This window comes from Equus quagga, chromosome 4 (assembly GCF_021613505.1).
Source record: "Equus quagga isolate Etosha38 chromosome 4, UCLA_HA_Equagga_1.0, whole genome shotgun sequence".
NCBI lineage: Eukaryota > Metazoa > Chordata > Mammalia > Perissodactyla > Equidae > Equus > Equus quagga.
The window spans coordinates 113,791,877-113,812,948 of record NC_060270.1 but is presented as its reverse complement, the minus strand read 5'-3'; the positions used below and the strand labels follow the sequence as shown (position 1 = coordinate 113,812,948).

General features: G+C 45.9%; 1 protein-coding gene and 1 pseudogene across 1 annotated transcript; one reads left to right on the top strand and one right to left on the bottom strand.

Moving 5' to 3' along the window:
• Positions 1 to 1,646: 1,646 nt before the first annotated feature.
• CHRNA1 (cholinergic receptor nicotinic alpha 1 subunit) lies at positions 1,647 to 17,907 on the top strand. Its single transcript, XM_046659125.1, has 9 exons — positions 1,647 to 1,730; positions 7,263 to 7,408; positions 7,521 to 7,565; positions 8,638 to 8,747; positions 11,092 to 11,287; positions 11,783 to 12,020; positions 14,442 to 14,665; positions 15,805 to 16,044; positions 16,370 to 17,907. The coding sequence occupies exons 1-9, from the start codon at positions 1,688 to 1,690 to the stop codon at positions 16,499 to 16,501; spliced, it is 1,374 nt and encodes a 457-aa protein (XP_046515081.1). The 5' UTR covers positions 1,647 to 1,687; the 3' UTR covers positions 16,502 to 17,907.
• Positions 17,908 to 20,005: 2,098 nt separating this feature from the next.
• LOC124238694 (NF-kappa-B inhibitor beta-like) lies at positions 20,006 to 20,850 on the bottom strand (annotated as a pseudogene).
• Positions 20,851 to 21,072: the final 222 nt, after the last annotated feature.

Genomic DNA, 21,072 nt, shown 5'->3' with positions numbered 1-21,072 from the left:
CCAATTTTCTTGCCTTCCTCTGTGGTGCTGCATATTTTAGGATTTGTTTTCAACCACAAGTACCCCAATGCAAGGGACTAAATTTTGTATTAATAATGATAACACTTCCTGTGGTACAAATAAAACCAAGAATTTCAATAGCTTAGCACAATAAAAGTTTTGTCTTCACTCATGAAAGAGAGCTGGGTGGTAACCAGGTCAACAGGCTGCCCTCCTCCATGAAGGCAGTCAAGGATCTAGGATATCAAAAGTAAAGCCCACTCAACATGTGGTTCCAAGGTCGCCCTGGGGGCCATGTCCATTCCAGCCAGAAGGAAGGCTAGAAGAGCATGGATGCACTCTGGTGGGAAGTTTGTGAGTCTCATAAAATTTCTCCTCACCTTTCATTTTCTAGAACTCAGTCACATGGCTCCATCTAGATGCAAGGGGCAGGGTGGAGGGATGTACTTCCTGGCTAGGTAGTCGCAGTGCTGTGCCATGTGAAAGGAAAGAACCAGTTTTTAGCAGACAGTTAGCTGATCTCCCACAAGTTAAACAGAAAAAAATATAAATAATGCAAATTTACAATTCTCTCCTCTTCCCTCCAAGCCCTCTCTCTAATTATTTGTTTGGACTCCCTGGAATGGGGGATGGTCAGGATGCTGTCCTCTGGCTTGAGGGAGGGACCTTCCTCACCTGATTCAATTTGGAGAGGAAGCAGGGAAGGAGGAGGCAGGGTATCTTTAAATATCTGCTGCTTTCCCTGTTTTGGTAAAAATAATTCTCAGATGGAGCACTTACTAACTGCTGGCTTATAGGATTTTTTTTTTGAACAAAGGAATTGAAAAGCTGAACCACTCTGCCCTTTGCTTCCCTAAGCAGGAGGAGGCAGAGGCATGTATGGAAGTAGGAACCTAGAACAACCACGCATGCAGTGGATCACTTTCCCATTAATTACTCTTCTCTGGAATAACAGGACATGGCAGGTGGGCAGCTTGCTCCAGCTGACGGCTCACCTTGGGATAGGTATTGCCTGATACAGAGACAGGGGTTGGAACAGCCACTCCGGGGTACAGTAAAACCAGTTTCATGGGAAAAGCCATCTTTGTTAAAACCAAATTCAGTCAAACACAGAACTTTCCAGCGGCAGATTCAGTGCCAACCACTCGCTTCTCAAATTCATTGGGTCACAAAAGCCCCAGGCACTCTCAGCCTAGAGTGAACTAGAGCAGATGAATTTTCTTGTGTGTAGAATGTGGACTTTTATGATTTAGAATGATCAGTGTCTTACACACACAGCTGACTAGCTCCTCAGACCAAGTGACCCTAATCAAATCATGTAGATGAGGTTCTGGTTTACACAAAAGGGAGTGGGTTGCTCACCATTCAGAATAAGTCTTTCTGTTCTGTAAGTTTCTTTACTCTCATGTTGCATTAAAACACAATAGAGTCCACACTCAACTTGTCAAGGGTATAGCAACCGTGTAAAGTAAGGCACCCTGTAATAATGTAAGGCCCTCAGCAACTCCCTGGGCTCCAGGGCTCTGGGCAGCCCAGCTGTCACTGCCACAAACAGGTGGTGTAAAACAATAGCTCCGCTGAGCCGACTCACTTTCCAAACCCTCTAGCAGCTGAGTGTCCAGCCAGAGTGCCAGCGAGTAGCACAGGCCACCGGTCTGCCACCAGTCCACACCAGCGCCCACAGCCCATGGAGCCCTGGCCGCTCCTTCTGCTCCTTGGCCTCTGCTCAGGTAAGTGCCAGGGTTGGGGGGCTCTCCTTTGAGGCTGGAGCACTAGAAGCTCCCAAACCAGAGTCTTTCTTCTTTGATGGGAACACAGAATGGCAGGGCTTCCCCAGCCCGAGACTGCTCTGTCAGTTTCTCAGGAATGTTATCTTGATTGGATTTGTGGATAAAGATCTTTAGTTTATGTTATCTAATTAAAATAGGAGCTGCCTGGCCAAAAGCTGCAAAGTAGACATGCAAGTCTCTCCCTCCATCACTACCGGGTACCTGAGTCACCCCTTTGATCAGACTCAGCACCACTTCTACCATCCTGGAGCTGCTTTCACATTTGAACAACTACAGAGACTTGGAGTGGCGTCTTATAATGGAAAACAATATGGTTAACAAGTCCTTCCATTGCTCTAGGAGAATTCTGATAGTGAAGAGGATTGATTGACAGCTACATGTGCTGGAGAGAGAAACCTATTCATAATTGTTACTAAACTCTTTCCATTAAAGATGAAATATTTTGTAATTTTTAAACATCTAAATTTAAACTAAAAGTCCATATGAATGCATTCCTGCCTACTTTTTTGTTTTAAAGGACATTACTATATGTAGCTTTGGGTTTGAATTGAAACCATAAAATCTTGCACAGCCCTTGACCTGCATTCAACTCTGGAATGTGTCATAACACAGCAGCTGAAACGCTAGCCTGAATCCCACACTTCCGGTGGAGAGAAACTGGAGCTATCTGCTGATTGCTTCATGTAAAAGTTTACTGGTGAGGTCATCCCAACTGAGAAACAATGCGGCTGACATTCTGTGATTTCCCTTCTCTAAAATTGCTCTGACAAACGCAGGCCTCCTAGGCAAAAGAACTTTATTATTAGTGTTTTTCAATAACAGAATTGAGAGAAAGAGCCTAAACTCAAATAGTTATATCCAGTAGGATTTGGACTTGATCCAACCAAAGCTGGCCAGGTGGTAGTGGTGGTGGGATGCGTGTGTTTGCAAACACAACACTCAATTAAAATTCTTAAGTGATATGCTTATGTATAAAAGTCCTTAAGAGATCTCTTAGGACACCAAAGACTTCCAAAAATGCATGTTTAGTTATTTTAAAAAGTAGGTGATATGTATTTAGCTCAAACCTAAAGTTTGCTGGTATCGATTCACATGGGTTGTTCATAGACATTTAGAGCTAGATGAAGTAGTCCAACATCTTCCATTTTTTATTATAGGGAAACTGAGGCTGAAAATACAAGTTGACCTGCTCAATGTCACTTAATTTATAACTTTTGGAACGTGATCAGTTGGAGACTCCGTTTGTTATATGCACAGTCAGAAAATAGCCTGAAATTGCCAAAGGTACCAAAAGACACAGCACCAGGTTGAGATAAGAATTACCCAAGGTGACCAGTTAACAGTCAGAATTCCTTTTGCCCAACCCAGTGGACTGTTCCCCCACATAAAAATAGGGATTAAACTAGTGTGGTACAAAAATAACCCTTTGAGGGGCCAGACAGGTGGCATAGTGGTTAAGTTCGCACGCCCTGCTTTGGTGGCCCAGGGTTCACTGGTTTGGATCCCAGGTGTGGAACATACGCATTGCTTATCAAGCCATGCTGTGGCAGGCATGCCACATATAAAATAGAGGAAGATGGGCACAGATGGTAGCTCAGGGCCAGTGTTCCCCGGCAAAAAGAGGAGGATTGGCGGTGGATGGTAGCTCGGGGCTAATTTTCCTCAAAAAAAGAGAACACTTCGAACTTGTGGCTGGGTTCCCCTTCTTAGAATCAGTCCTTTGTGGACAAAATCCTCATTCATGTCAGGGACACTTTTTCCTGTCTTAGCTTAACACACAATGATTTCTGCTCTACTTATGTAGCACCTTTCATTACAACCTCGTCTCTCTTGCGTCTCTAGAATCCCAAGCACTTCATTGCCACCTTTCTCACAGCATATTACTTTCTAACTTGTTCGTAGTTATTTATGTAAATGACAAATGTCAATCTTCATGTGGGTAGGAGGACAAGATTCGTGTCAGATTCACCTTTGAACACCTCAAAGCTCTTAATGCTTTGCATACAGTAAATGCTCAACAAATATTTGATGAATGAATTAATGTTACCATCATCTAAATAAGGATTACCTATATGATTTTGCTGAAAAGGGAGACTTTGACATTATTTGTTTGTATGTTTGTTAATTTATATCCTGCCTTTTAAAGAAAGTATTTGCTGTGACTCACTGAATCCATGAAGAACTGGCCCAACTCTCCAGACCATATTGGAGTTGGTAACAGAATCATAGAATTCTGATTTCAAGATCTGTAAGTTTTCTAGCACTCTACCCAGCTTTAAGGAGGAGAATAGAAAAGAATACCAATGAAGCCAATCTAAGAAATGGAGATCTCCTCGGAAATTCCTTGGAGATTAATTACTGAAGGAACAAGGCCCCTTGTTATTGGCAAGGGAGGAAGAGGAGGAAGTGAATGTCATTGGAATGCTGGCCATTCCCTCCCCAGTCCTCCTCATCTCCCTAGTGGACCACAGGGTTGGCCTGCATAGTTTTCCTGCTGCATAATGCTGACCATCTGCTCTATCCATTGCTTTCTAGTATGTTCTTCCTGTCAAACTGGAATAAAGTCACTCAAAAATAAGCAGCCCAGGGCAATGCCAAAGCAATAGCTTCAAACTCAGTCGCCAAGGCACTCAGCGACCCATGCCTGTCCCCTGTCCCACCATGGGCCAGGTGGAGCCTGGGAAAGACAAGGCGTGCAGACAGAAGGATTGTTGTGTCCCGGGGACTCAATGGGCAACTGCAAAACTGCGACAACACACTCCCTTGAAAAGTCTTCAAATGCAGGTAGTTTCCGGGAGATGTCATGTAAAAGCGCTGTCTGGTTGGGCATCTTGGATGCTCTTGGACTCTTGTGGGTTCAGAAAATTTGGGAAACTAGAAATGAAGGGGTAGGCTAGGTCAGGGGTTCCCTAGGTCAGGGGTTCCCTACATAGAGTCCAGGAAAGTCATAATGGGGATATTTATTCTCCCCTGAAAGCTTCAAAATCTGAAAGGCAATGATACACTTACCTTTAAGGAGGTGATAAATGCACAGGGCCTAGCATCAGACTGCCTCCGTTTGCAACCCCACCCTAACTGGCTGGGAACCACAAACACATGGCTCAGCTGTCCCAACCGCAGTTCTCTCTCGCTTGTAAAGTAGGGCAAAGACATACCTGAGAGAATTGTTATAGGGATTCAAAAAGATAATACAAATCCAGGGCCTTGAATAAAGCTGTACAGACTAATGAAAACACACTTTTGAGGGATGAAAAGGTATCAACTCATTGCGTAACATGGGTTGTTTCAAGCTGATCCAAAGTCCTTGATGAGAAATAGTGGTTGAGAGCGTGGGCTCTGGGTTTGAATCCTGGCTTCACCATTTATGGACTCTGGGCAAGTCACTTAACCTCTCTGTGCCTCGATTTGCTCATCTGTGAAGTGAGGAGACCAGCAGTCCCCACTGCACCCAGTTGCGGGGGTTGAAAGAGTTAGCATATGCAAAGCGCGTGGAAGAGTGTCCGGCACATCACAAGTTGAATATGTTAGTTATCATTTTCATTAATAAAAATAGGAAAGGTAATTTGGACTTAATAATTATTTTGTTGACAAACTCCTTCAAACTTAGGATCCAAGGAGAAAAACAATAAAGAAAAATAATAACCTGTCTTTGAGGCAATAGGTGAACGCTACTAGGAAAAAAAGGAAAACAGCGCGCATTCCATTTTTAAAGTTGTCTTGGCCCATGGAAAAGGGGTGGTGGTTTGAGCAATAACCTGCGGAAAGCAGAGATCTAGTTACACAAATCAGGGCAAATGGATCTTGTGTCTACTTCCTCTCCCAACCCCGAACAGGCAATCCCTAATCCACAGAAGGCTTGAGTTACAAAGATCCTTCATAAGGCACTTGTTGGAATTTGGAACACATTTTCTCACAGCAATAATGGCACCACAGTCATGCAGTTTCCAGCACAGCCCACCAACACACTCATAAAATTAAGAGTTAGGGCAGGAGCGCAACGCAGAATGACAGAGCTCTAACCCAAGCTTTGCCCCAGCCACATGACCTTGGACAAGTGGTCCAGCCTCTCAGAATCTCAGGGGAGAACATCTGCCTGCCTGCCTGCCTCACCAGATGCTGCTGAGGACCACATAACATTGGACATAAAAGGGCTGTGGGCTCCAAGAGTATTAGATGAATTGCTCTCCCTCCTGAAGGAAAACGCAGTAAAGATTCATTGGAATCACTCATGCTCCAAATAGGAGCCCCAAATCCAGGTCAGAAAAGCACACAGTTTTTACTATATCTTTACAACTTAACTGGGACATGTACCCACCAGCAGCAATATTTTTTTTTAATTATGGTAAAATACACACTACATAAAATTTACCACAGTAGAATACATATTACATAAAATTACCGTTTTAAAGTGTGTAAGTCAGTGGCATTAAGTACATTCACAATGTTATGCAAACATCACCACTATCGAATTCCAGAACTTTTCATCATCCCCAAAGGAAACCCTGTACCCATTGGTAGTCATTCCCCATTCCCCTGTCCCCTCAGTCCCTGGTAATCACTAATCTCTTCTCTGTCTCTATGCATTTACCTATTCTGGATATTTCACATAAATGGAATCATATAATATATTGTCTTTTATATCTGGCTTCTTTCACTCAGCATAATGTTTTCAAGGTTCATCTATATTGTAGCATATAACAATACCTCATTCCTTTTCATGGCTGAATAATATTCTACTGCATGGATATGCTACCATTTGTTCATCCATTTATCTGTTGGCGGACATTTGGGTTGTTTTCATCACTTAGCTCTTGTATATAGTGTTGCTATGAACATTCATGTACAAGTTTTTGTGTGAACAATTCTTTTGGGGATATACCCAGGAATGGAATTGCTAGGTCAAACGGTGACTCTGCATGTAACTTGTGTGAAGAACTGCCAAACTGTTTTCCACAGTAACTGCACCATTTTACATTCTCACCAGCAACACATGAGGCTTCCAGTTTCTCTACAACCTCACCAATATTTGTCATTTTCAATTTTGTTAATTATGGCCATCCTACTGGGTGTGAACCAGCATCAATTTTTGGCTATTTATAGCATCATGAGGTCTCAGGCCAGCAAATCCAAGATTCCTTTACACCATGGCCAGACTCTGGAATACTAAGACTGGCTTTCGTGTGGACCTTTCTTCTTGTGTATACTTGTTCCTAGCTCACTTGATTCAGCCAGAGGAATGTCATCTGTCCAAAGCACAAGTGTCATGATAATCTGGCACACCCCACTGGGAAGGGACCACACCAGCAGCTGCACTTGGAAAGGAGCTTAAGGCAATCATAGCTGCATCCAGGACCCTTCAACAAGGGGGCCTGTGTGCCTTCCATTAGCTGGTCACGCCTCAATTACTCATGTTAGTGTATGTGGAGGGTGGGGAGCAGAGTCTGACAATGTGTGTGTCATTTGCTGTCTCAGCTGGCCTCGTCCTGTGCTCCGAACATGAGACCCGTCTGGTGGCAAAGCTATTTGAAAACTATAACAGCGTGGTACGGCCAGTGGAAGACCACCGCGAGGTGGTAGAGGTCACCGTGGGCCTGCAGCTGATACAGCTCATCAACGTGGTGAGACAAGAGCGCTCCGGGCTCCCCACAGCACCCACACCTCTCACCCTGGAGCATCCTCCCCTCGGCTCCCCCCTCCAATCCCTAAAGATGGGGCCTTGTCTTTTTGCAGGATGAAGTAAATCAGATCGTGACAACCAATGTTCGACTGAAACAGGTAATTCAGCTAGATGCTGCATTTATGTTGTTGTTATTCACTCTGAAATTTAACCTGGGCCCAGAGGAAATCAATTTGGGTAACAGGGATATATACAAAAATGTTAAAGGCATATATTTGGAGGTAGTGGGGTTATGGATCATGTTCTGGTGTTTATTTTTTACATTGTGCGTTTTCCTGTGTTAATTAGTTTGCTAGGGCTGCCGTAACAAAGCCACAAACTGGGTGGCTTAAACAACAGGAATTTATTGTCTCACAGATCTTGAGGCCAAAAGTTCAAAATCAAGGTGTTGGCTGCACCGGTTCCTTCTGAGGGCTGAGAGGCGCAATCTGCTCTGGGCCTCTCTTTTGCTCGTAGTCGGCCGTCTTCATGTTCACGTGGCATTCTTCCTGAATACGTACCTGTCTTCAACAGTCCCCTTCTGATAAGGCCACCAGTCATATGGATTAGGGCCCACCTTAATGGCCTCATTTTAACTTAATTACCTCTGTAAAGACCCCGTCTCCAAAAAAGGTCAGTTCTTAGGGATGCGGGGTTGTGACTTCAACATATGGATTTGGGGGAGATACAACTTAATCCATAGCATTGTGTTATCCAGATCTGCTGCATTGGGCATATATTACTTCTATAACGTAGGAAAAAATAGAATGCTTTTTTAAAATGATGTCACCTGCTTGAGGAAATTGTTCACCATGGGTCATTCTCCTTTCCTTGGGGTGGGCAGTGTGGTGTGGTAGATCTGCCGCCACCCATGGCATGACTTGGGAGTACCTTTGTTTTCTCATATGTAAAATGGGGTCAATAGTCACTCTTATCTCATAGGACTGTTTTGAGGACTAAACGATGAATATAGGTAAAGTGCTTAGCACAGTGTCTGCATGTGGTTAGTGCTACATACGTGTTCACTGTGACTGTTTACTCAAGTGAAACCTGAATTCTGAATCGAACCTTTTTTTCTGGAGCACAATTTCTGTCCATATCTGAATAACCATAACCATCAGAGCTCTTGATAACCTTAGATTTTCTTTAATGTTTTTAGCTTTTTAATTGGCTAAATGTCTTCATTTTTAGCAATGGGTGGATTACAACCTAAAATGGAATCCAGCCGACTATGGCGGCGTGAAAAAAATCCACATTCCCTCGGAAAAGATCTGGCGCCCAGACCTTGTTCTCTACAACAAGTAAGCAAAACAGACAGGACGGGGGGACATCCCCAGGGCAGGTGGAGCCGAGCGCCCTAACGGAAGGGGCGCCACTCTCGGTATGCTTCTCACCACTGTTCACATTAAATAACCCTTAGCAGCCAGGAGCCAAGTTGACATGCTAGGGGTGCCATATGGTGTCTCATGTTATGAATAGAAACAATTATCAGAGCCAAATTGAATCAGGGCTGTGGGGTGGGGGACATTTAATCCCTGAGAGCTCCTGAAGGGTGTGTGGCAACCATCCAAGGAACCCAAACTTCATATAATTGAGTTCTTTGGAATTAAATGTCCTTCTTACCAATAGGTCTGAACCTCCCGGGGTTGTTATTCATCACATCTTCACAGCATCCCAAGACACTGAGCACTGGTGATGGCCTGGATGCCTGTGTAGGCCGATCTACTGGGCTCTGTGACAGACTGCATGTGGTGAAGTTATAATGTGATTCAAGACACTCCGGTTTAATGACACGTTCATTATCATACGCCCTTCATTTGTCAGGGAATGTTCATTTCAAAGAGCATCCTTCCCAGGCAGGAGTGTTCGACATGCGCCTAGAGGATCTGCTGTCTGACATTATTCAGCGTGTGTCTGGGGCGAGCAGGCTGTGCATTCTAGCAGACTTTCCAGGAAAGGTGGCAAGGGCTAGTGAGTGGAAACCATGTCCTTCAAGGCCAACTCTCCCCAACTGCGATTTTCTACTATGTATTTTCCAATTATACCTGGGATTCTAGCTTGAGCCAAATTATCCACTCACTTGCGTAACCTTTTCAGACAAAAATACTGATAGAGCAGAGTGTCTGGTGTTAGTTTTCTCTTTCAGTAAGAATCTGAGGGATGCAATTAAAATCCTCTGGTCCTTTGGACAAGTCATTCAGGAACACCCTGCTGGGGAGAGGCCCCTGTTTTACCTGTTCATAGGGAGAAACTTAGATGATCCTATGGCCCTCTGCTTTTTGGGGCCTTTTCAGGAAGATCCAAAACTGCATAGATTTCTGGATAGAGCCCCACCTCCATCCCAAAGAAAAATCAATGAGAAAAAAATTTTCTCGATTCATGAGGTGAGGCACCAGCATATGCCATATGTCCCTGAAACCCCCCGAGGCAGACCCCACCCACCTGTTCGGCATCTATTCTAATGTCCTGCTCTTGGCCAAGGCCCTGGGACCAGGCTGTTTGTGGAACGAGTAGACTGCCCACTGAATAAGGCCTGCAGAAGTGGCTTATTGTTATTTTTTAACATCTACCATTTTTTTAAAGAGAAATTATTGCCAACATTTGAAAATCAGGAAATGTCACATTAAACCTGGATTTTTAGCCTCTCTAGAAAAATCCAACATTCAAAAATCTAGAAATTTTGGATTAAAAAATCTAGATTTCCAGCTTCTGAGGAAAAATCCAAATATCTGGCGACATGGGGCCTTCGGTCCCGCGCGGACACCACAGGCAGAGCTGAGTGCGCCTCCCTTGGAGGAGAAAGGGGCTGACCCTTTACCACAGTCTCAGCCCCACACTCCTTCCAGACTGCCTGGCCCTGGATGCATCTGAGCTTGTGACCCCACCCCACTGAGTTCTAAATAGTCCTCAAAAAGTTAGTAGAGGGGGCTGGCCCGGTGGTGCAGCAGTTAATTTCCCATGTTCCGCTTCTCAGTGGCCTGGGGTTCGCTGGTTCGGATCCCAGGTGCGGACATGGCACCACTTGTCAAAAGCCATGCTGTGGCAGGCGTCCCACATATAAAGTAGAGGAAGATGGGCATGGATGTTAGCTCAGGGTCAGTCTTCCTCAGCAAAAAGAGGAGGACTGCAGTAGTTAGCTCAGGGCTAATCTTCCTCAAAAAAAAAAAAAAAAGTTAGTAGACCTCTTCCTTAACCTGCTTGTCACAGGGATGAGCCCCTAGAGGAATTTTTATTTAAAACCAGTTTTTTTTTTTTCCCAGTTAACTTTCAAAGTATATCAGAAAAGAGATAGATGGAGATTGATATTGCAAATACTACTGAGGACTGGGAAGAAAAAATCTGGGATGCAGTGCATCAGTGGTACCTGTTGTTTTTTTAAAACCATAGATTCCCAACTTCTTCCCCAGATAATTTGATTCAACACTTAGACAGTGCTCAGGAATCTATATTTTAACAAGCACCCCAGTGATTCTTATTATTAGACAAATTTGGGAAACTGCCATAGATAAAAAGTGAGCTACCCAAAAGCAAGCTTCTATAATTAGCACCTGAATAATTAACAGCTGTCTCCTGTTAATATCCCCAAGCAGAACCGAAGGCTCATCCACCATTTGGAGCCATGTTCCTCTTTTATCCCAACTGTAGTGCAGACGGTGACTTTGCCATTGTGAAGTTCACCAAAGTGCTCCTGGACTACACCGGCCATATCACGTGGACACCTCCAGCCATCTTTAAAAGCTACTGTGAGATCATCGTCACCTACTTTCCCTTTGATGAACAGAACTGCAGCATGAAGCTGGGCACCTGGACCTATGATGGCTCTGTGGTGGCTATCAACCCGGTAGGTGGTGACCTTGTGTGAAGAGGTTGGATTCAGGAAAGGTGTGACTCAGGTCTCCGACTCTGTCCCTTGATAATCATAGGCTCTCGGCACCAGTTAGAACTCTGGGAATCATCTAGTTTGTTCTCAGTTGACTGGGAAGATTTTCAATGCCCTGCACATGAGAACTACCTGAGAGCCTAAATGAATTCCCTATGCCCAGGCTCTGTCCCAATAATCCTAATTTTATCAGTGTGGGGTGGGGGCCAGGGTACTGATGTGTTTTAAAGCTCCCACATGACTTGAATGTGTAGTCAACATGGAGAACCCCAATAGTCCAAACCCCCTTATTTTATAGGAAAGGAACCCAAGACCCCAAAGTGGAAGTGACCCAGGCTCCCTCCTGGGTGTGTAACAGACAGCACTGGTATCAGTTGCCTTGTCATAGCTGATTACAAAACCCTGTCCCTCCTCATGGTGGCATGGCTGGGATTTCAGTTTCATTCCATCTTCCAGGAAAGCGACCAGCCTGACCTGAGCAACTTCATGGAGAGTGGGGAGTGGGTGATCAAGGAGTCCCGGGGCTGGAAGCACTGGGTGTTCTACGCCTGCTGCCCCTCCACGCCCTACCTGGACATCACCTACCACTTTGTCATGCAGCGCCTGCCCCTCTACTTCATCGTCAATGTCATCATTCCCTGCCTGCTCTTCTCCTTCTTAACCGGCCTGGTGTTCTACCTGCCCACAGACTCAGGTGGGTGCAGTTGCCATGGCTGCCGCTGCTGTTGATGCTGACAGATCTCATGCTGCTATTTTGGGGAAAGCCAGAAATAATCATGGGCTAATTAACAAATACAGGCAGACAGACCCAACTCATCATCACCAGGAGGATGCTTTACTCAGTGGTCACGTGCAGTCACTATGGGCGGAGCTCATAGCTGGAGCGGGCTACAGAGCAGGCTGAGAGTTGAAGGTACCCTGAAGACACACAGACATAGCTCAGTCTAGTTAAAGTGAATAACCGTCAATCCCTATTTGCTGAATACCTACTGTGTGCCCAGAAATGGGCTGGGTAAGGCAAGGATCGCACACACTCCTCATGCCACTTCCCGGATGAAGTCATTTGCTGTATACTGACTAATCCAGCTCTTGCCTCTTGCGCTCACTGCTTGCCACTTGAAAATAGCTTTGGTATATCTGTTTTCCAGATGGCAGCATCTTTATACACAAGACCATACTTCCCAAGTGGCAATTCTTTCTCACATATCAGCCTGGACAACTTACTTACCTCCTACTGAGTAATCACATCTGTGACATAGTTTCACGAAACACCAACAATCTATAGAAAAGGGGAAAAGGGTATGCCTGCCTGCAAGGCCCTGCTCATAAACGATGTACGACAGACACATAGGGAAAAAAGAAAGATGGTACAGACAGTTCTCAAACTTATGACAGGTAACACTTTATCAAAATAACAAAAAAAATCCACAAAAGTCTAAATCCAACTTTCCAACAAGAAAAAAAGATTATGCATTCACTCATTCAACATGTATTTGTTGAACAACTGTGATGTGGCAGGGATACAGAAAAGAATAAGACAGAATTCACCCCACAGAATGTAAGTTCTAGTGATTGCACTCGTATTTAAACAGATATTTTTTCAACTTTCTAATCAAATGAAGCTTCTTAAAGTGAAGAGAGAAAACACTAGTCAGGGCAATATGGAAACTAATCAGAGTTGCTATAAATACTAAATGATGTACACTTGAAAACATCTAGAACAGTAAGCCTGCTGGATAAATGTTAGCTATTACTACCATTATTATTAAGAAATTTGATGTAACTTGATCAATATTTCATATTTATAATTGTCTTCTTTTTCACATTTGAAGACTTTCTTACCCACCAGGTAGAACTGACAATTTCTCATCTGCATCCGCTTGGTATCCTGTATGTGCTCCTAGCATCTGGAAGGATCCAGAATGGGAAAAGCTCCACAGTAGAAAGCAGGGCAACACAAGGGTTTCCCAGGACACAAACAGCTAGACCAGCCCAAGGACAGTCCCCTCCAAAGGCTCTGCTGCATCTAGGTGGTCAGTGCCCACAGAGACATTCCTGGGCTATTCAGCTCCCAACCTTCTTACTTGCCCTCCTTGCCTAACCAAGACTCCAGCAGAGAATGTTCACCCTGAAATTACAGGGCCTAGAGAAAAGGGTGGAGGTGGGGAAATCCCTGGTCCCTTACTATGAAAAACAAAACAAAACAAGAAAAAACAAATCATCCTCTTAGATGAAAGAGAGAAAGTCAGTGATGTGAAATCATCGATTTTGTCCTTTTCTTGGTCTTGGTCTTGCAGCTTGATCCCATAATGAGAAGCTTATGTGTCCCACAATGAGAAGTACCTCTAGGATGCCCATCCATCTGCTGGGTAACGAGTAGGCTGGGCTGCGGTTCAGTTTTGTGAGGTTCATGACATTTTGCTGCAAACAGAAAAACTGCTGCCAAGGGTCTAGCTTGCTGCCCAGCTTGGCATAAGTTGGCTCCTTGAGTTCCACCAAGAAACAAAGTTGTGGGGCACCAGATGAAAGAGCCGTTTCCTGCTTGGCAGCCTCTAACTGAATTGTCCGCCACTTGCCATTGTCAGCAGAGTTAAGGTGCCAAGGTCTCCTAGGAAATTCTACCAAAAATATTTCCCCAGAATGAAGCTTTGAGAACATTCTGGTCACACTCCTCCCACCCTTAGATTTTGGTGGTGTATTCATTTGCTGGGGCCACCATAACAAAGTACCACAGACTGAGTGGCTTAAACGATAGGAATTTATTGTCTCAGTTCTGCAGGCTGGAGGTCCGAGAGCAAGGTGTCGGCAGGGTTGGTTTCCTCCAAGGCCTCTCTCCTTGGCTTGCAGATGGCGCTCTTCTCCCTGTGTCTTCACGTGGTCTTTCCTGTCTATGTATATCTGTGTCCTGATCTCCTCTTCTTCTGAGGACACCAGTCATATTGGGTGAGGTCCCACTGCAAGACCTCATTTAATTTAATTACCTCTTTAAAGGCCTTATCTCCAAATACAGTCACTGAGGTGCAGAGACTGAGGACTCCAACGTACAGATTTGGTAGGGAGCAACAATTCAGCCCATAACAGGTGGGCTGTTGTGTTTCTTCTTCATCTTGTCCAGGAGAGAAGATGACTTTGAGCATCTCTGTCCTGCTGTCCTTAACCGTGTTCCTTCTGGTCATTGTGGAGTTGATCCCTTCCACGTCCAGTGCTGTGCCCTTGATTGGAAAATACATGCTGTTCACCATGGTGTTTGTCATCACCTCCATCATCATCACCGTCATCGTCATCAACACACACCACCGCTCCCCCAGCACCCATGTCATGCCTGAGTGGGTGCGGAAGGTGAGTGATTGTGGCCCCTGCAAACTTTGCACAGGGCGGCCATTCCCTTGGGTACATCTACTGGTCTCCCCTTCCACGTGGCCAGTGGGATTCTGGCTAACACTTGTGGGTACTTAGGAACCGAAAGTCCTTTCTGGGCTGTAGGGGATTTTTGCAAGGAACTTTCTTTGGCTCTTCCTAGGGATGAATAACTCATGTATCCTCCCCAGAGAGAGAAGAAAAACAGTAACAAAGTCCACTCCAAATTCAGGCTTAACGAATCTCCTTGGTTAGAGAAGATGAATAAATCAGTCTTTTCATTTAAATGCTGTGAACTTCTTGAGATTTCTGCTTGTATGTCTTCTAATTTGTGAACAGGCTGCTTAGTTTTTGCTGGTAGAATCATCTGCTGAGAATAAAATAAGAGCTAGAGTTGGAGGGGGGCTTGATCAGAGATTGTCAAAACGTGAGTTTTTATGAGGAACTTGGTCTCCAATATTTACATGACTGAAATTTAGAATGTGTTAACATTTCAAATATGCCAGTCTTTTAATAAAATCTCACAGAGACACGAACTTCCAGGGTCTTTTGTGCAGAATGCAAAAGATTTTTCATGAACTGACAGAGAAACTACTGCTTGCAATGTATTCTTTTTGGAGGAGAAATAGTCCCTGTTTCTATAGAGACAAAGTGACTCCCGGCAATACCTATGTTGCATTTCTTCAGGAACAAGAAATGGAAGAAAACAGTCTAGCTGTTTTGTGGCCAGAACCTTGTCTATTTTTTAGCGGAGGGGTCCTTTCTTTAACCGTAAGATCACGAGAACACGTGGCCTTGAAAGCAGCCGATCCCTATAAGGGGTCCGGAAGCTTAAGCGTCATTGGTGTCTTGAGTCTGATAGCTGCGCAAGGCTCCCTCCAGTGGCGAACTGCTCACATTACAGAAGCATCGCCTGACCACAGTAGTCTGACAGGCCACAGGACATGCACAAAGGAATTTTTGAGAAAATCTAGCATAGTCCTTTTGTTTTAAGGACAAAGAGGCTGAGGCCCAGAGAAGCTGAATTACTCGCCTAAGGTCACATTGCTACTTCAAAGTCTGAGTTTGATGCTTGCCCTGCTGCCAGTGATTCTGATACATGGATATCTTTTTTATGTTAGGTTTTTATTGATACCATCCCAAATATCATGTTCTTCTCCACAATGAAAAGACCATCCAGAGAAAAACAAGACAGAAAGATTTTTACAGAAGACATTGATATTTCTGACATTTCTGGGAAGCCCGGGCCTCCACCCATGGGCTTCCACTCTCCCCTGATCAAACACCCCGAGGTGAAAAGTGCCATCGAGGGCGTCAAATACATCGCAGAGACCATGAAGTCAGACCAGGAGTCCAATAACGTAAGCTTTGTGGCTTGAAATCGCACCTCTGGGTTTAAATTATCAGATGCTCAAGCACAGACGGATGGGTTTGGCTTGACGAGTAGGTTGGTGTTTCAGAGAGAGCTACCGACCTAAGTTGTACCTTGGTGACCGCCTCTGGGCCACCTTAGTAAGTCATCACATTGTGAATAGTCTATTCAAAAAATAAAGGTCATAATGCCAGCCAAGTTATGTTGGGGGCCTCAGGATCTGCAAATAGAATGGGCCATAGAAGGTGCAAAGCATCAACACTGTGAGTCTAATGACCACCTTCAGGAAATTCTAACACTTTCCTCTCTCCCAGGCGGCTGAGGAATGGAAGTATGTTGCAATGGTGATGGACCACATTCTCCTTGGAGTCTTCATGCTCGTCTGCATCATTGGAACCCTGGCTGTGTTTGCAGGTCGGCTCATTGAATTAAACCAGCAAGGATGAGCGGAGAGCTGAGCGGAGCCCAGTTCTGCCCCAGCACGAGGCAGAGCGGAGAAGGGCAGGGAAGACAGAAAGATCTGTCTCCTTGGATACAAGCTCACTTATCAAACACTTAATTTGCTGTATTTATGATTAATGATAATGATCGACATTTACAGACGGTTGTGGCCTCCAAGTGTTTTCACATTTTTTCTCCCTTCAGTCCTGCTCTGTCTGCCTGGAGAGCCAGGCTTTTTCAGTAAATGAAACAGAACTGCTACAAGAAGGTTCATGTCCAATGGCGTCTAGAGGAGTTTTGCCCAGAATAACTGAGGGTCTCTGTTGGCCTGGTTTTTAAATTTTTTATTTTTTTAAGCAAAGAATGTATCCTTTGCTTAAAAGCCAGTTTTGTACCTATTAGGAAAGCCCCATCTACCAGTCCCAAAAAGATAAAGCATTTGATTTGCAGAGAAAGGACACAGTAGTTCAGAATGGCCACCAAAATGCAAACCGCATCAAAAACTCATGTTGTAAAGTAGATTTCTAGAACTGGGAGTTGAGGGAAGGGCTTCTGAGTCTAACACAGCACCTGAGTTTGATGCTCAGGGTTTGAGAGAAAACAGGTGAGTGGGAGGGCCAGGCACTGTGGGAATCACCTCACACATATGGTTTTATTTCACCTTCTTAACTGTCATAATGTCTCTGTCTTACAATGAGAAAACTGACCTCGAGGGAGGTCAAGTTTGTTTCCCAAACTAGTAAGTAGAACTGAGATTTGAATCCAGATTTTGAGAGTCCAACGCAGCTCCAGGCTGGGTCAGTTCATCTGCTCAGTTGGTCTCCTGGCCCCCCTGGCTCAAACTAGGCCTTTCTGTCACCTGCTCAGTGTTTTGAGAGCTTCAGTCTTGGGGTCAACCATCTTTCTGCCTTCCCAGTTAAACTCCCTGCTTTTTTCCCAAGTCCTTATCCCAATCATGTTTGGGATTCTAGTTCTATAAGTGAAATCAGAAATGTGTGCACATATTATCTCCATTTCTAAAATTCTGGACAAGTGAATAGGAGAGAAAATTATTTTTCTTCATAGCATCTTCCAGCCACTACATAGTTCACCTCAAAACTAGAAAATGTGCAGCCCTGGGCTCAGTAATGGCCTTGGGATCACCAGAACACATCTGAACCCATCAGTATCCGGGCAGAGCCATGAATTGCACTCCTGGGCAGCGTGTCTGAACCCAGGTGGTTTCAATCCACTTCTCCATGGGGTTCCCTATCACACCCCTGCGGCAGGACTGAGCACCATCATTTTAGAGTGAGCCAAAGGGAAAACAGTTTGGTGGTTTCTCAAAAAACTAAACATAGAATTATCAGATGATCCAGCACTTCCACTCCTAAAGATATACCCCAAAGAATTGAAAGCAGGAACTTGAACAGATCCTTGTATGCCGATGTTCACTGCAGCATCATTTACAGCAGCCAAAAGGTGGAAACAAGCCAAGAGTCCGTCAAGGGAAAAGCAAAATGTGGTCTATACATACAATGGCATATTATTCAGCCTTAAAGAGGAATGAAATTCTGATGGCTGCTGCTTGAATACCTGTGGATCAATCTTGAAAACACGCTCAGTGAACTAAGCTAGATGTAAGAGGACAAAGATTGTATGGTTTCACTTTTACGAGGTACCTAGAATAGGCAAATTCATAGAGACAGAAAGTAGAATAGTGAGTACCAGGGTTTAGGGGGAGGGGGGATTTCTTGCTTGATGTGCAGAGTTTCACTTGGGATGATGGACAAGTTCTGGAAATGCACAGTGGTGATGGTTGCACAACATTGTGAATGTACTTAATGCCACTAAACTGGACACTTAAAAATGGTTCAGATGGTTAATTTTATGTCATGTGTATTTTACCACAATTAAAAATAAAGTAAAGAATGAAAACAGTGGCAAAAATGGTAAGTTTCGTGTTAAATACAGTTTACCACAATTAGAAGAAAAAGAAAGAATCTGTTGCTTGCCTAATCTGTCATAGTCTCCCAGGACAATTGATTCAGAAAAGGAACTTAAAAATTATTTCCATTCTCCTCATTTTAAGGATAGGCAAATTAAGGCTCAGAGAAGTGAGACCCCCCCCCCCCCCCCGCCCCACCTCAGGTCACAGGCTAGTTAGTGACAAAACAGGTCTCCTAACGTTTACTTTTGTGTTATTTCCATTAGATTAAATAACCCATCTCTCCCCCCAAAAGCAAGGCCCTCCAACATGTTCCCCACTCACCCCCTGCTCCGGAAGCCAGTAGAGTTGGCCCTCTGTGGATACTGCAACATTACAGGATGTGGCTTCATCGGCCCCTAAACATGTGTTTCCTCAATCTGTCACCAAGTCAAAGATTTTCATCTTTGGAATCTCTTCCCTTAGTTAGGGCCTGGTCTCCAGAAGGCCACGGATGAAATGAGAGAGGAGGCACATCGTGCTGGGATCCATCTCCCCACCTAGAGGTGTTTGCTGAGGGCCCGGCCCTGGCCTGCCCTGTGTAGCCTCATTGATGTGCGTGTCTGGATAGCAGATGGCTTCTAGGGAAATAAGGAGCATCCTGGAACTGTAGTACAGACAGGTAAGTACTGACAGGGGTGGGATTAAAGAGTGAAAATAGAAACAAACTATTCACAGTTCAAATCTCTAAGTTTTCCCTTTTTTACCCTGTGGTTGTTGGAACTGGGATTTTTTTTTATTGGAAATTATATTAATTAAACAAATCAGATGGGATCATCAGGGAGAGATTTTGAGGCTGGGGTGGAAGCTAGCCAGTGTTGGCTCTGACTACTGTGGACCATCATATCCTTCTTGGGGGAGAGGGGCCAGGCAGAGCTCAGGCAGCTGCCTCCTTGCTCACTGCCCGAGGTCTTCCACGCCCCCTAAGAACTGGGTCTTGCTTTGAAGCCTGAATTCCCCTGCTCCTAGTTCTTAAACCACACTCTTCAAGGTCGTTTCTCCCACCATTGCTGTCGAGTCCCAGCTCTGCTCCAGGTCTCCAGCACCACAGCCACTCGAGGTCTCTCTCCTGCACCCCTTCCCTCTGCCTTTACCCCAGTTCCTCAACCCCTGCATTCAGCGTGGCCCCCTGCCTTGGGTCTCTGCTGCCTGGGTTCTCCAAGTTAACCTCTCTTCACCCCACCTAACATCTTTCCCACAGCTGCCAGTGTTCTAATCATGGCTGCCAAAGGTCATCTTCCCACAGCCTGAGTTCTCCAATTCTTCCTCCCCCAAATCACTCCCCTTCTGCCACCCACCCCTGCCTATGTCTACCATCGTGACTACCATGGTCTTTTCTCCACCTCTGCCCGACTTCTATCTCTGCCATTGCCTGAATTTCTTAACCGCCCCTGCCCGATTTCTTCCTGCCTCCCCTGCCTAGGTCTGTCCTGACTGCTGCCCGAGGTCACTTGCACTGCCGCCTGAGTTCTCCAATTGCGGCAGCCCGATGTCTGTCTCAATGCTCTGCCTAAATCTCTTCTCCCCTTTCCCACCTGCCGGTTTACCCCGACTCCCCAGCTGGGCCGCCCTGTCTTCCCTCCTGACTCACGCCCTCGTCCTCGCTGTCGCTGTAGCTACTGCTGCTGCAGGAGCCAGGCTTGTCCTCGCGCTGGCTCGGGGCTCCATGTGCGCAGAGGAGGTGGGCAAGGGTGGGGTTGGGCCGGAGCTTGGCGCTGCCCGGGTGGGGGGGGGGGTGGCGGCCATGTGCTTGGGGGCAGCAGGCCCTGAGCCACCCTCAGAATCTCCAGCACCTTGGCTCCTGGGGCCTCTACTGCCAAGTGCAGGGCTTCTCCAGCCGCAGGTGGGCTCTGGTTTGTTGAGGTCAGCTCGGGCCCCCCGCACAGCCAGGCCATCTCTGCATCTTGGAGAATGATGCCTGCATGGAGTGGAGGGTGGCCCTTGTAATTGCCAGCCTCCAGCTGCAGCTTCCAGCCTTCCTCCCTTTCCTCTTCCTTCTCCAAGCCGGTCCCGGAACAGGGCAAAAGGGTAGTCGGTGTTGGGGTTGTGGTTGGGCCCTGAGGCAGGTAGGTGTCGGGGGTGCCTCGGGCCACCAGGTAGGGACTGGAGCCGTGCACGCAGCAGTCCAGGCGCAGTGCTGTGTGGCCCAACCCTCTGCTGTGTGCAAACCCGGGTGCCTGGCGTATCACCTTCTGCTTTGCGGATGCCTCCCCAGGATGGCTGCCAGCGCCGGGCCAGGTCCTCAGTGCAGCCGCGAAGCCCAGCAGGAAATCCAGGACGGGCTGGTGCTGATGAATCTGCCGCACGCGCGGCGCTGGTCCCCGTCCTCAGGGACGCAGTCCAAGACAAGAGGCGCCCACACAGCTGGGGCCTGTGCCAGTCCTCCATGGCCCCGCCACCCCACACTCCCCCCATGGCTGCGGGCCCTAAGTCTTCTTTTGAATTAGTGGTCTCAGAGAGCAGGGGTCCCAGAGCAGTGAGGAGGAACACTGTCTCCGTTTCTAAAGGCCCCATTAAAAAACGGTCACAATCCAGGTGGCTAAAAACAACAGGAATTCATTCTCTCACAGTTCTGGAGGCCTGCCAAGGACTGAATCGTGTCCCCCCAAA

Coding starts and splice junctions, on each gene's coding strand:
- CHRNA1 (XM_046659125.1), top strand. CDS start 1,688: ATGGAGCCCTGGCCGCTCCTTCTGCTCCTTGGCCTCTGCTCAG. Junction 7,409..7,520: donor TGATACAGCTCATCAACGTG/GTGAGACAAGAG, acceptor GTCTTTTTGCAG/GATGAAGTAAATCAGATCGT. Junction 7,566..8,637: donor CCAATGTTCGACTGAAACAG/GTAATTCAGCTA, acceptor CTTCATTTTTAG/CAATGGGTGGATTACAACCT.